Source organism: Anomaloglossus baeobatrachus, chromosome 4 (assembly GCF_048569485.1).
Source record: "Anomaloglossus baeobatrachus isolate aAnoBae1 chromosome 4, aAnoBae1.hap1, whole genome shotgun sequence".
NCBI lineage: Eukaryota > Metazoa > Chordata > Amphibia > Anura > Aromobatidae > Anomaloglossus > Anomaloglossus baeobatrachus.
Window position 1 is genome coordinate 434,667,052 of NC_134356.1, and position 15,245 is coordinate 434,682,296.

The following is a 15,245-nucleotide window of genomic DNA, read 5'->3' on the forward strand; positions in this document are numbered from 1 at the left end:
AAAAAAAAATCAGATCCAGAAAAGAATGGAAAATCACTGAGAAAAACAACCCACAAACACTGACCTGTGAATTGTGCCTAATAGATCGAAATAAAACCAATTTGTCACTGAAAACACAATCCTGTGTAGTGGTGTGAATACATATCTGTGTCCTGCCACAGAAGTTAGTGTTTATGTGTAAGAGGTACAGTGGAACCTCGGTTTACGAGTAACCCAATTTGCGAGTATTTCACTATACGAGTAAAGCTTGCTGTAAATTTGTAACTCAGTTTACGAGCAAGCTTTGCTGTACGAGCAAATACTCGCCGCACACACTTCTGGTTCCATACTTTCACCGCGCTCTGACCCGCTCTTGCAGTACACACACACACACACACCCACACAGCCTCCCGGTTCTTGTAGTTCGCCGGTACAGGAGGTGTATCGGGTAACCATCACGACCAATGCCAAACCTTCTGCTGCCAGAGCGCTGACATCAAAGGCATGAGGCGCTTGCCTCTGATTGGTCAGCGCGCTTGCATTTGAGAAGCGGCTGACAGAGGAAGTTCCTCCATTTTCGCGATGGTTACCAGATACACATCCTGTACCGGCGAACTACAAGAACCGGGAGGCCGGCGAGGGAAGGTAAGGTGAGCATAATGTGTGTGTGTTTGTGCATGTGTGGAATGGCACAATAGGGGACCAGGATGGGACATTGAACAAGTTGTGGAACGAATTGTCTGCATTCCAATGATTTCCTATGGGAAATCTTGCTTTGCTAGACGAGTAATTTGGTTTACAAGCACACTGCCAGAACGGATTGTTCTCATAAACCAAGGTTCCACTGTACATGTTTCAACCTTTTAAACCCCTGACAAATTCTCAGTTTAATAAACACCCATGTATGAGTGGTTAACTCTAGGTTTGAGAGGTTTAAACCCAGGAGGTTGTGAGCTTTGGCTGTGTGCATGAACCTACAAGCCCCATACATAGTCTGGCTTTTCCCCGAACTAGTGTTGGGCTGACCCATCTGTCCAGACTCCCCCATCCACAGAAATCCTTACATCGGCTGAGTACTACTGTATTGTCTATGACAAAGCTGCTGCCAGACTCCTCTGTCGGTGGCTTATTGCCAGGTAGAAATGCTGAAATTTAGCAAGCTGGATCCTTCCCTCTCCTGACATCGTCTGCCAGGACTAGAGGCCTCTATACACATTAAATTGGGGTAAGATGAGCGCATAGCATCGGATGCGAGAATCGAATGAAATAGCTAATGATACTCGACTGCAGTGAGCATGAGAAGAGTGTCATTCTATACTGCGCTCTGATTCTGTCACATGTGAGTGAATAGGAGCACAATAGAGAAGGCAGATTAATCTATCCATCTTCTCCTTTGACTGTCTAGGCGTATATTGGACTGCAGCAAGATGTCATCCAAATGCAGTGCGATGTTTCACACGCACCCATAGACTTGTATGGGTGCGCATGATCCGATATATGCTGCGATTTTTCTCTCATGCCAATTTGACATGAAAAAATAAAAAAAAATAAATAAATTGTAGATCTGCTCTGCCTCATTGAATGACAATGCTAAGAGTGCAATGAGATTTTTTGTCATTGTACTCCTCCGATTCATATGCTGGTGTGAGCGAGGCCTTAACCTGACTTCGTCCGAACCTGCCAACAGCTTAATGTGTATGGGGGCCTCCCGACTCTCAAGTGACAATGATGGAAGATAGGTCTGATCTCTCACTGCCGATTCTTTTACGCTTTATGAGATCGGCTACCACCAGGAGTCTGGCCGCAGCTCTATCAGAATCGAGCACTACTCGGTGGGATTTGAACCCAGGACACCGTGCAGCCCATCAGCTGACTTTAGCCTAATGTGTATGGGGGCCTAATGTATACTAGCATCCTAGTTGCTCAGTATGCAGCCTATACGTTGTGTGAGTGTGCACTACACTATATACAAAAGGCGGCATTCAGCCTTCCGAATACAAGAAACTAAACCTGTTGTTCAGGTTCTCAAGCAATGTCAGCGATGTGTGCTTGTCATGTTAGTGCATAAATAGGGGACGTTTTACAAGTTGGTAAAGCAATCGTACTTTCTGGGTATCAGATACTTAAGCAGTACAAGTTCAGTACATGAGCATGCTAGGACACACCTAACGCTGCTCGTAGTCATGAGACCGGTCAGCCAATACACACAATTGTCCATTTGTCTATTTAGTGTAAATAGCAGTGTACGGTATTCAGTGCTTCTCATGGAAAACTAGATGCGTGATATTGAGTTCTCACAATACTATGCAATGTAGCTTATAACAGGCTGCAGTGCACGAGGATCAAGAATCGCTTGCAGGAAGTGTCCGTGATGATTGGATTGTGCACGTATACTGTTTATTAACCATATATCTACTCATGAGTCTGAATACATCTGTGAGCAGTTATTTTGCTTGTATAGTCCTTTTACTACTTCATATGTCATCATGTTCCTACCTTAATACATTTTTATCCTCGCTGTACCCCACATGATTATTCCCCTTTCCTGTAGGAGTCATACTAATTTAAAGACTCCGTTATTATTGGGGTTTACTTCATTTAGCCTTCTTGCAGGTATGGATTCTTACCTGTATTGCGGCGAATGCCAGTGCAGCCCATATGACGTACATCATTATTTCCTGCAGCTTTTCCACCACCAGTGCCTCGCAGCCCTAGAAATAATCACAAACATTGTATAGAAATTACAGAAAGAAGAAGCATTGTGGAAACACTGTCGGCCATATCTACAAGTACGGAAATTGTGTAATCACAAAGAGGAGACGCACGATATAAAAGAGCGTCTGCGAGGCTCACCTCAGAGTACAGATCTCCGGGGCGGCTCATGCTGCCCGTGCAGTTAAACACACTATCCCGGCAGCAGCTTAGCGGTACGCTGTTGTTCTTTGACCTACTATACCACGGGGTTTTCTCCCAGTCAGAATAGTTGTGAATCCCACAGCAGCGAAGCTGTAAACAGATAATTTGCCAGTTAAAATGTGGAAAAAGGAGAATAGGTTATTTCTTCCACAACTATATTTGAGCACGATGCATTCTTACCTGTCTCTGAACATAATCGATTGCCCGACTTGGCGAGTCAGAGGAAACGCCATTGTACTGATTGAATACATTTGTGATGCTCTTATCGACCTCAACTTCCACCTTTACAAATAGAAAATAAGGTCTGATTAAGCTGCACTAGGCTTGGTAAGTGACGCAGGAAATACTTTGCTTATTGTGCAAGCTTTTTAATCACCTAACGGACAGAAAAAAAAAAAAAAAAACCTACTGTATTTTTCGTTTTATAAGACACACTGGATTATAAGATGCCCCCCAAAATTGGAGGGAAAAAAAATAAAATAAATATCTATATATATATATATATCTATATATATATATCTATATATCTATATATAATTGCCTTATTCTGTCTGTCTTGCTCCAAAATTGTGTCCTTACGGTGACACAAAGCTGATTGGCCGCTGGGCTCGCCATGGCCCGCCCCCCCGCACGGATTGGCCGCTCGCCTCGGGCCCGCCCCACCCCGCACGGATTGGCCGCTCCCCCAGGCTCCGCCCCCCACACGGAATGGCTTCTCGCCCCGAGGTGAGCGCATCAAGGTCCTGCAGTGGCGGAACAGACACACAGAGACTCTCTCACGCGCACACACACTCTCACGCGCACACACACTCTCACGCGCACACACACTCTCACGCGCACACACACTCTCACGCGCACACACACTCTCACGCGCACACACACTCTCACGCGCACACACACTCTCACGCGCACACACACTCTCACGCGCACACACACTCTCACGCGCACACACACTCTCACGCGCACACACACTCTCACGCGCACACACACTCTCACGCGCACACACACTCTCACGCGCACACACACTCTCACACGCACACACACTCTCACACGCACACACACTCTCACACGCACACACACTCTCACGCACACACACTCTCACGCACACACACTCTCACGCACACACACTCTCACGCACACACACTCTCACGCACACACACTCTCACGCACACACACTCTCACGCACACACACTCTCACGCACACACACTCTCACGCACACACACTCTCACGCACACACACTCACGCACACACACTCACGCACACACACTCTCACGCACACACACTCTCACGCACACACACTCTCACGCACACACACTCTCACGCACACACACTCTCACGCACACACACTCTCACGCACACACACTCTCACGCACACACTCTCACGCACACACTCTCACGCACACACTCTCACGCACACACTCTCACGCACACACACATCAGATCGCATCCACGTCCTGCAGCGGCGGAACACACACAGCTCACACACACACACATAAGAACAGACACACACACACACACATCAGATCACACTCACTCTCACATCGCATCCACATACTCACAACATCCCGTGATATCGCTTGCTTCTCGGCGGCAATACTGTGCAGTGATCTTCCAGGACCTGCCGGAGGATCACATGGCCAGAAGCATGTGGTATCTCCGGATGTTGTGAGTGTGTCAGCGCGTATGTGCGATATCGTCAGTGTGTGTGTGTATGCGATCGGATGTGTGTGTGTGAGTATGTGATCGGATGTGTGTGAGTGTATGCGATCGGATGTGTGTGAGTGTGTGTGAGTGTGTGTGAGTGTATGCGATCGGATCTGTGAGTGTCGACAGAGGAGCACGGCGTGCAGCACAGCTGCTGGGACCGCCCACCGGTGGGCACAGGGAGAAGTGGGGTGTGTGTGTGTGAGTGTATGCGATCAGATGTGTGCGTGTTTACTGTCTGATGTGTGACTGGAGCACGATGGGGGGTGCACAGCATGGGGGATGGAGCACGATGGGGGGTGCGCAGCATGGGGGATGGAGCATGATGGGGTGTGCGCAGCATGGGGGATGGAGCACGATGGGCGATGGAGCACGATGGGGGATGGAGCACGATGGGCGATGGAGCACGATGGGGAGTGCGCAGCATGGGGGATGGAGCACGATGGGGAGTGCGCAGCATGGGGGATGGAGCACGATGGGGAGTGCGCAGCATGGGGGATGGAGTACGATGGGGAATGCGCAGCATGGGGGATGGAGTACGATGGGGAATGCGCAGCATGGGGGATGGAGCACGATGGGGAATGCGCAGCATGGACGATGGAGCACGATGGGGAATGCGCAGCATGGACGATGGAGCACGATGGGGAATGCGCAGCATGGACGATGGAGCACAATGGGGAGTGGGGATGGAGCACGATGGGGGGTGCGCAGCATAGGGGATGGAGCACACCTCCCCCCAAAACACCCACACACACTGCCACACACGCACTGCACAACACAACACACCACACACACACACTGGGAACCACAAACACCGCCCTACACAGACACCCACACACACACAGACAACGCCGCAAGTGGTGACAGTAATTGCTCTGTCACATCGTCACAACTGAAAGCTGGAGGCTCACTGGAGAAATAAAGTTCATTTTCTCCAGGAATTCTTGCTTTTAGTACTGCAGCAGGGCTGTACTGTAACTATATCTGCAGGTTAATAGCGTTATCGGACATGACAGATTCCCTTTAAAAGCAGCCATTGAATGGAGAACACATTATAAACTACAGTACATAAACAATCTACCAAGTTAAAGAACTAAATAGAGAAAGTTTGGTTGAGAGCAACATTACATTTTCTGGGCTAGGCAGCTACCGTACTTCTGCAAAGATTATATCAGTTCAAATCCTTACAGTGTGACAGGTGCACACTGGTAGGATTCCACTCTGCTTGCCGATGCGAGTCATCATATGACTAAATATGAATAAACATGTGAGATCTGCATACTGATGGTCATGTGGCAACTAGCTTCTCTTCCCTCAATAGAATATTAGAAGGAAGAGAAAGTAAGAGAAAGTCTTCTGTACCTTGCCACAAGTATGTAGATCACATTCAATCACATGATGACCAGCAAACAGATCAGAATCCTCATAGAGTGGATATTACACACTGTTAGAAAGAGGCATAATAAAGTCACTGGCAAAGCTGCTGTATTTACAAAGCTACTTAGGTCGAAAAAAAAGACCTGGGTCCATCTAGTTCAACCTTCCTCCAACAATTCTACACCCAAGTCACTTATAACCAACAATGTTGTGTGTAGTGAGGAAATCATCCAGCCCTTTTTTAAAAGCTGTTATAGTGTCTGCCATCACTACCTCTTGTGGTAGGGCATTCCACAGTCTGACTGCTCTAATTGTAAAGAACCCTTTCCTATTTAGCTGTCGGAATCGCTTTTCTTCCACTCGCAGTGAGTGCCCCCTGGTCCTTAGTATTGTCTTTGGAAGAAATAAGTCATGTGCCAGTCCTTTATATTGACCACACATGTGTTTATACACATAAATGAGATCTCCACTGAGACGTCTTTTTTATAAGCTAAACATATCTAACTTTTTCAACCTGTCGTCATATGAGAGGCCTTCCATTCCTTGTAGTAGTCTAGTTGCCTGCCTTTGAACTAACTTCTGAATGTCCTTTTTAAAATGTGGAGCCCAAAACTGGATCCCATATTCCAGATGTGGCCTTACAAGTGATTTATAGAGGGGTAACAATACGTTGGGATCACGGGATCTAATCTCTCTTTTTATACACCCTAGAATCTTGTTTGCTTTAGCAGCTGCTGCTTGACATTGAGTGCTGCTGCTCAGCTTATTTGTAATGAGAATACCCAAGTCCTTCTCCTGTTCTGTAGTCCCGAGTTTACTTCCATTTAATGTATACACAGCTACAGGATTACTCCATCCTAGGTGCATTACTTTACATTTATGTAATTTTATCCTATCCTGTAAAAGAGTTATACTCAGACACCCGATCTGCAGTGCACAAAAGCACGATACATAAAGACTATTTTATTTTCAATAACAGTTTCACTAATCAATTGTTCAGCATGTGTGTTTGTTTTTCATGTCAGGCTTTCCGCCCATTTTAGCTAATTTTATCTCATCCCAAAAACCCTTTTAAATACCCAAAAAATAAAATCTATGATCCTTTATTAGACACTCACCTTAGCTCTGTAGATATATCCCAAGACGACCACAACAACTTCAGTCACAAATACCAAAAGCAAGATGATCACAAACTAAAAGAAAAAAATGTCACAGATGTTACTCACACAGGGGCAGTAACTGGATTTATCACCAGAAGAGAAGATGTGGACAGTAAAGAATAAAGGAGGAACTAATGAAGATAGTGGCACACCAAACCGCTTAAGGCCCAGTCACACTAAACAACTTACCAGCGATCCCAACAACGATACAACCTGATAGGGATCGCTGGTAAGTTGCTAGGAGGTTGCTGGTGAGGTGTCACACTAAGCGACGCTCCAGCGATCCCACCAGCAACCTGACCTGGCAGGGATCGCTGGAGCGTCGCTACACGGCTTGCTGGTGAGCTGTCACACAGGCAGATCTCACCAGCGACCAGTGACCAGCCCCCAGCGCCGCGTGGAAGCGATGCTGCGCTTGGTAACTAAGGTAAATATCGGGTAACCAACCCGATATTTACCTTGGTTCCCAGCGCACACCGCTTAGCGTTGGCTCCCTGCACACCTAGCCACAGTACACATCGGGTTAATTACCCGATGTGTACTCTGCTACGTATGCAGGGAGCCGGCACTGACAGCGTGAGAGCGGCGGACGCTGGTAACAAAGGTAAATATCGGGTTACCAAGGTAAGGGCTTCTTGGTTACTCGATGTTTACCGTGGTTACCAGCGTCCGCAGAAGCCGGCTCCTGCTGCCTGCACATTTAGTTGTTGCTGTCTCGCTGTCACACACAGCGATGTGTGCTTCACAGCGGGACAGCAACAACTAAAAAATGGCCCAGGACATTCAGCAACAACCGGCGACCTCACAGCAGGGGCCAGGTTGTTGCTGGATGTCACACACAGCAACATCGCTAGCAACATCGCTGCTACGTCACAAAAGTCGTTTCTTAGCAGCGATGTTGCTAGTGATGTTACTTAGTGGGACGTGGCCTTTAGAATACAGAAAGATAGTGATATTTATCAAGAGTTAAAATCAAGTGACAGTCACTAAGTGACCCCTTGATACTTTAGAGCAGAGTGTGAAGACTCGCTCTCTATATCTATCTATAGTCTTCAGATACTGCTCATCTAAAAAGCCACCATACAAAGGTCTTTTTACATGAACGGACTGATGGCGATAAACGACCACCTATCTGTATACTTATTCATCGGTGAGTCTGCCAAAGAACGATCACTCTAAATAGCCCTTTAATCCGATAAAAGACAAAGATCATATTAAAAGAAAGGTGTCAAAAAAAAAAAAAAAAAACTAATTCAATAACTGAAAGAGTATTAAGTATTGTTATGTTTTCCACTCTTAGGCTATGTGTACATGTTGCGTTTTTTTCAGCGCGGAAAAAAACGCACCCTCTGGCAGAAGGGAGAATTGTAAACAATGCGTTTTGGGAAAAACGCATCAAAAACGCATGCGTTTTCTTCAGGTGCGTTTTTGACCACATGATCCAGTGACAGTGCCACAGTACATCCAGTACACAGTGCCAGCCTTCCTGCAGAGATGTGAGTGTTGTCCACGGGAGAACGCAGCTGCCCATGCCCACGATTTGGGTTCAGGCTGCTGTGGACTTTAGCTCTATTCTACGTGCAGAGAACACTCTCGTCTCCGCAGCATAAATTGACATGCTGAGGCTCGGGAAGCTGCACCACACGTCAGTGTATGCTGCGGAGAAAAGAAGCACAGTGGGCATGAGATTTCTAAAAATCCTTCCACTGTGCTTCTACTGCACAACGCAGCGTTATGGACGCAGGGAAAACACTCTGTGCCCATAACGCTGCAAACCCTGATTGTGGGCGCACAGCCTAAAATGTGTCAATGGATGTCAAACATATATATAACGTCCCACCCCCCTGCATATTCTAACCTGGCGCCCTTTAGTGCCTTTCATGTGGCACTAAAGGGTGCCTAGCCTTGTATTTAGCCCAAAAAAAAAATTAAAATAAATGACGTGGGGTCCCCCCTATTTTTGATAGCCAGTCAGGGTAAAGCAGACAGCTGTAGCCTGCAAACCACAGCTGACAGCTTCATCTTGTCTGGTGAACAATTTGTAGGGCTCCCCAAGCTACTTTTTTTTTTATTTATAAATAATTAAAAAAAACAAAAAAACAAAAAAAACCGTGGGGTCCCCCCCAAATTAGATCACCAGCCAAGGTGAAGCTGACAGCTGGGGTCTGGTATTCTCAGGATGGGAAGAGCCATGGTTATTGGACTCTTCCCAGCCTAAAAATAACAGTAACAGCCGCCCCAGAAGCGGCGCACACATTAGATGCGCCAATCCTGGCGACTTAACCCGCGCCCTGGTGCGGTGGCAAATGGGGTAATAAATGGGGTTGATACCAGATGTGTAATGTCACCTGGCATCAAGCCCAGCAATTAGTGATGTCACGGCGTCTATTTGATACCAGACATAACTAATTGACAGTAATAGCAAAAAAAAATTGACAACCAAAAAAAAATGTATTTGAAAAAACACTCCCCAAAAACATATCCTCTTTAACCAATTTATTGAAAAGAAAAAAAATTGGGTCCGCAATATCCATTTTTGACGTCCCACGTCGCCTCTGGACCTTCTAGAATATGGGGGGCACGCTCAGGGTACGTGTCCCCCATTTTCTAGTAGTGCAGACCCTCCATTTGAGGAGAGTGGGTGCAAAGAATCTGCACCCACTCTCCCCGGGTCACAGCTGCACAGTGCCGAGCAGCAGCCAGCGCAGCTCACACTGAACACAGGAAGCCGTCAGCTGCTCGGCACATGTGACCGGCGCGCACTGTGAAGGAGGAGGGGGCCGCGGGGGATCAGCGCTGTGACAGGTACGGGGGTTACCGGAGGACACCGGGGGGAATAGGGGGTGACCTGGCAGGGCCTGGGGAGCAGTTTTCTGTCGCATGTGTTATTGCACATGCGACACAAACAGAGGAGTAGGGCGGCCGGTGCGCTGCTGTGCGCGCGGCCATGTTGGATTTTCGGGAGGGGGGGGGGGGGTGTCGGGGGTCAGGGCGGGCACTTTGGCGACACCGGGGGCTTTCCTGAACTTTGCCAGGAAGTGAGGTCAACAGGAAACCTCTTGGTAAATGCCTGCGTTCTGGCATGCCGACAAAGCCCGCGGACCGCAACAAAAAAGCAGCTCACTGCGTTGTAGCTGCGTTCTGACCCACATCATTGATTTCAATGGGGGGAGAACGCAGCCACAACGCACAAAAGAAGTAACATGCTGCTTTTCTTTCCGCACCGATTTTTGGCATCCAAAACGCTGCGTTTAGAAACGCAGCGTGTGTACTGATTTTTCGGCTTTCTCATACACTTTGCTGGGAAAGCTGAATGCATGCAATTTGCCACTGAAATGCTGCGGTTCTAAACGCAGCGTTTCCGCGTTAAAAATGCAACGTGTGCACACAGCCTTAAACACTAGAGGGAGCAGCTAGGGGTGCAGTATAAGTGGGTGGAATCTGCTCTCCTGTGTGTGATGTTACGCTCCCCACCCAATCTGGGTGTTTCCAAAAGGATAAGGGAAGATGAAGTTTAGGATCACAGTGTAGAGCCATTTTGTTGGTGGCCACAAAGTGATTCTAATATGTTTAAAGTGTAACCAAAGACAGCTGCATAGTGCTCCACTGTATCCCGTACCGCACTGTATCCCAATGCTCCGCTGTATCTCGCGTCCCCATATACTGTGCTGCCGGCCGGGATCGGAAGTCCGAGGTGACATGCAGCGAGGAGGGGTGATCCGTAGCCTGAGTGGCACTGCACTGCAGAGGTCACGCCGTGCTCACCACTCCCAGCAGCAAGCGCTCCCCTCTGACCTGCGTCCCCGGCAGACTGTCCTGTCAGCGATCACAGTATATAGCAACGAGGAGCGGAGGCCCGAGATGAGCACACGCGGGGAGGGGGAGCGAGCGGCAGAGTGGGGAGCAGCACGCAGGATTAGTTACGGTGCAATCACTGCTGTCTGGCACCGGTACTCACCCCATCCATCTCGGCGGACGACAGAGGGAGGGAAAGTGGAGCACATAGCATACGCTGTGAGCTCCACAGAGATGGTGCCAATATTCTCCCTCTGCTGTGATCTGGATATCCCAGGGGGCATCTCCAGGTCAAAGCAGGGAGCTCTCCTGTGTTATGTATAGGGGTCAGAGTCAGACTATCAGACCCAATGCCCTGGGCGCTGCCATAAAGGAGGTGAGTAACTGTCGTTACAGCAAATCCAAGATTTCAGCAAAACTAGAACTAAAAGGGAACCAATCACCAGGATTTTCGTATATAAGCTAAAGCCAGTGCTATACTGGCAGTATCAGGCTGATTCTATACATACCTGTAGTGGTCAGCTCGGATGTTTAGGTTTTGAAATCCAAGAAAGTAAAGTTAATAAAATGAGCAGCTGCTTGAGTGACAGTTGCACTGGAGCAGATAATATATTCACAGTTATCCCCTCCCTCTCTTAGAATTTGCATAAGCATTATACAAACGATTCACTTTGTCTAGCAGGACCTGTGTGAGGTCATACCCATGTGACCTGTTATCTAGCTTTGTTGACTGAGGCCCCGCCCCTTCTGGTCACATGGGTATGACCTCACCACAGGTCCTGCTAGACAAAGTGAGTCGTTTGTATAATGCTTATGCTAATTCTATCTAAGGGAGGGGATAACTATGAATATATTATCTGCTCCAGTGCAACTGTCACTCAAGCAGCTGCTCATTTTACAAACTTCACTTTCTTGGATTTCAAAACTTAAAACATCTGAGATGACCACTACAGGTATGTACAGAATCAGCCTAAGGCTGGGGCCACACGGGGACTACTGCGATCCACTTGCATGACACTCGGCTCGATCTGGCAGTACAGCAGAGCCGAGTGTCATGCGTGTGTCCTTGCAACTGAGGTCCGTTCATGCGAGCAGACCTCAGCTGCGGGGGGCGGGCCGGCACTCAGGAGGGGAGGGAGGGATTTCTCTCCCTCTCTCCTGCATAGCTGGCTATTGCCATTCTCGCACTGCACTAGCGGTACACCGGTGTACCGCGAGTGCAGTGCGATTTTTCTCTCGCCCCATTCACTTGAATGGGTGCGAGAGAAAGAGTCTCACATTACAATCGCAGCATGCTGCGATTGTTTTCTCGGTCCGATTAGGGCTGAGAAAATAATCGCTCATGTGCGCTGACACACAGGCTAGAATTGGTCCGAGGGGAATGCGATGTTTTATCGCACTCCACTCGCACTTTTTCTCGCCGTGTGGCTTAGGCCTGATATACTGGGACTATCAGGCCTAAGCCACACGGCGAGAAAAAGTGCGAGTGGAGTGCGATAAAACATCGCATTCCCCTCGGACCAATTCTAGCCTGTGTGTCAGCGCACATGAGCGATTATTTTCTCAGCCCTAATCGGACCGAGAAAATCGCAGCATGCTGCGATTGTAATGTGAGACTCTTTCTCTCGCACCCATTCAAGTGAATGGGGCGAGAGAAAAATCGCACTGCACTCGCGGTACACCGGTGTACCGCTAGTGCAGTGCGAGAATGGCAATAGCCAGCTATGCAGGAGAGAGGGAGAGAAATCCCTCCCTCCCCTCCTGAGTGCCGGCCCGCCCCCCGCAGCTGAGGTCTGCTCGCATGAACGGACCTCAGTTGCAAGGACACACGCATGACACTCGGCTCTGCTGTACTGCCAGATCGAGCCGAGTGTCATGCAAGTGGATCGCAGTAGTCCCCGTGTGGCCCCAGCCTTAGGCTGATTCTGTACATACCTGTAGTGGTCATCTCAGATGTTTTAAGTTTTGAAATCCAAGAAAGTGAAGTTTGTAAAATGAGCAGCTGCTTGAGTGACAGTTGCACTGGAGCAGATCATATATTCATAGTTATCCCCTCCCTTAGATTGTATAATGCTTATGCTAATTCTAACGACTCACTTTGTCTAGCAGGACCTGTGGTGAGGTCATACCCATGTGACCAGAAGGGGCGGGGCCTCAGTCAACAAAGCTAGATAACAGGTCACATGGGTATGACCTCACACAGGTCCTGCTAGACAAAGTGAATCGTTTGTATAATACTTATGCAAATTCTAAGAGAGGGAGGGGATAACTGTGAATATATTATCTGCTCCAGTGCAACTGTCACTCAAGCAGCTGCTCATTTTATTAACTTTACTTTCTTGGATTTCAAAACCTAAACATCCGAGCTGACCACTACAGGTATGTATAGAATCAGCCTGATACTGCCAGTATAGCACTGGCTTTAGCTTATATACGAAAATCCTGGTGATTGGTTCCCTTTACATAAAAAAAGAGAATTTTGTTTACTTACCGTAAATTCTTTTTCTTATAGTTCCGACATGGGAGACCCAGACCATGGGTGTATAGCTTCTGCCTCCGGAGGACACACAAAGTACTACACTCAAACGTGTAGCTCCTCCCTCCGGGCTACATACACACCCTGGATGACAATCTACCCAGTTCAGTGCAAAAGCTGAAGGAGGACATCCACCCATAAGTAGAGATAGAGTAAAACTCGGAATAACCGTAACTCTGACTACTAACAACAGCCGGTGAAACACACGGAACAAAAAAACTGCCAACAGGCAACAGGGAGGGTGCTGGGTCTCCCATGTCGGAACTATAAGAAAAAGAATTTACGGTAAGTAAACAAAATTCTCTTTTTCTTTATCGTTCCTTATGGGAGACCCAAACCATGGGACGTTCCAAAGCAGTCCATGGGTGGGAATAAACCAAACTGAGAAGTAGGCAAAAGGTAACTTCACAAATGGGCGACAGACGCCTGAAGAATGCGTCTGCCCAAGCTCGCATCTGCCGAAGCATGAGCATGCACTTGGTAGTGCTTCGAAAAAGTGTGCAGACTGGACCACGTGGCAGCCTGACAAACCTGCTGAGCCGTAGCCTGGTGCCTGAAAGCCCAGGAGGCACCGACAGCTCTGGTCGAGTGCGCCTTAATCCCTGGCGGGGGAGGCACCTGAGAACACTGGTAGGCATCGGTGATAGCCGACCTGATCCAACGAGCTAGGGTCAGTTTAGAAGCAGCGAGACCCTTGCGCTGACCAGTGGTTAGCACAAAAAGTGAGGTGCTCCGCCTAAAAACGGCGGTGCGTGACACATAGATTCGGAGCGCCCGCACCAAATCCAAGGTATGCAACGCCTTTTCAAAGCGATGCACAGGGGCCGGACAAAGAGAAGGCAATGAAATGTCCTGGTTAAGGTGGAAAGGAGACACCACCTTAGGGAGAAAATCCGGAGACGGACGAAGAACCACCTTGTCTTGGTGAAACACCAAAAAGGGGGATTCCGAAGAGAGCGCAGCCAAATCAGAAACTCTCCTGAGAGAAGTTATGGCTACTAGAAAAACAACTTTCTGTGAAAGTCGAAACAAGGGAACCTCCGTGAGAGGCTCAAAGGGGGGTTTCTGTAAGGCCGTGAGGACCAGATTAAGGTCCCAGGGATCCAAGGGCCGCCGGTAAGGAGGAATGATGTGAGATGCGCCCTGCATGAAAGTGCGCACCTGAGCCAGTCGGGCGATACGCCGCTGGAACAATACCGACAGAGCCGACACCTGTCCCTTGAGGGAATTGAGGGACAGTCCTAGCTGTAGACCGGACTGTAGAAAAGACAGGATGGTCGGCAAGGAGAACGGCCAAGGAGCATGGTCGGAAGAGCGACACCTGGACAGGAAAATCCTCCAAGTCCTGTGGTAAATCTTGGCCGAGGAAGACTTCCGAGCCTGAGTCATGGTGGAGATGACCTCAGAGGGAATGCCTGAAGCCATCAGGATCCAGGACTCAAGAGCCACGCCGTCAATCTGAGAGCCGCAGAATTCTGGCGGAAGAACGGACCTTGAGAGAGAAGGTCTGGGCGGTCCGGGAGATGCCACGGCACCTCTACGGACAGACGGAGCAGGTCTGGGTACCAAGCTCGCCTGGGCCAGTCCGGAGCAATGAGTATGACTCGACGGCCCTCCATTCTGATCTTGCGCAGAACCCTGGGCAAGAGCGCTAGAGGGGGAAACACATAGGCCAGACGGAACTGAGACCAATCTTGAACCAGTGCGTCTGCTGCGAAGGCTTGAGGATCGTGGGAGCGAGCCATGTAAACCGGAACCTTGTTGTTGTGCCGGGATG

The 15,245-nt window shown here is 48.6% G+C and overlaps 1 protein-coding gene across 1 annotated transcript in view; it reads right to left on the bottom strand.

Annotated features, from left to right (window-relative positions):
- The window catches only part of TSPAN3 (tetraspanin 3), a 42,642-nt gene that overhangs the window by 2,967 nt on the left and 24,430 nt on the right, over window positions 1–15,245 (bottom strand). Inside the window, exons 3-6 of the mRNA XM_075345477.1 lie at window positions 7,096–7,170; window positions 3,076–3,177; window positions 2,833–2,985; window positions 2,607–2,690 (exon numbers count right to left, since the gene is read on the bottom strand). Coding sequence (XP_075201592.1) covers window positions 2,607–2,690; window positions 2,833–2,985; window positions 3,076–3,177; window positions 7,096–7,170 — 414 coding nt within the window. The remainder of the gene's footprint in view (window positions 1–2,606; window positions 2,691–2,832; window positions 2,986–3,075; window positions 3,178–7,095; window positions 7,171–15,245) is intronic.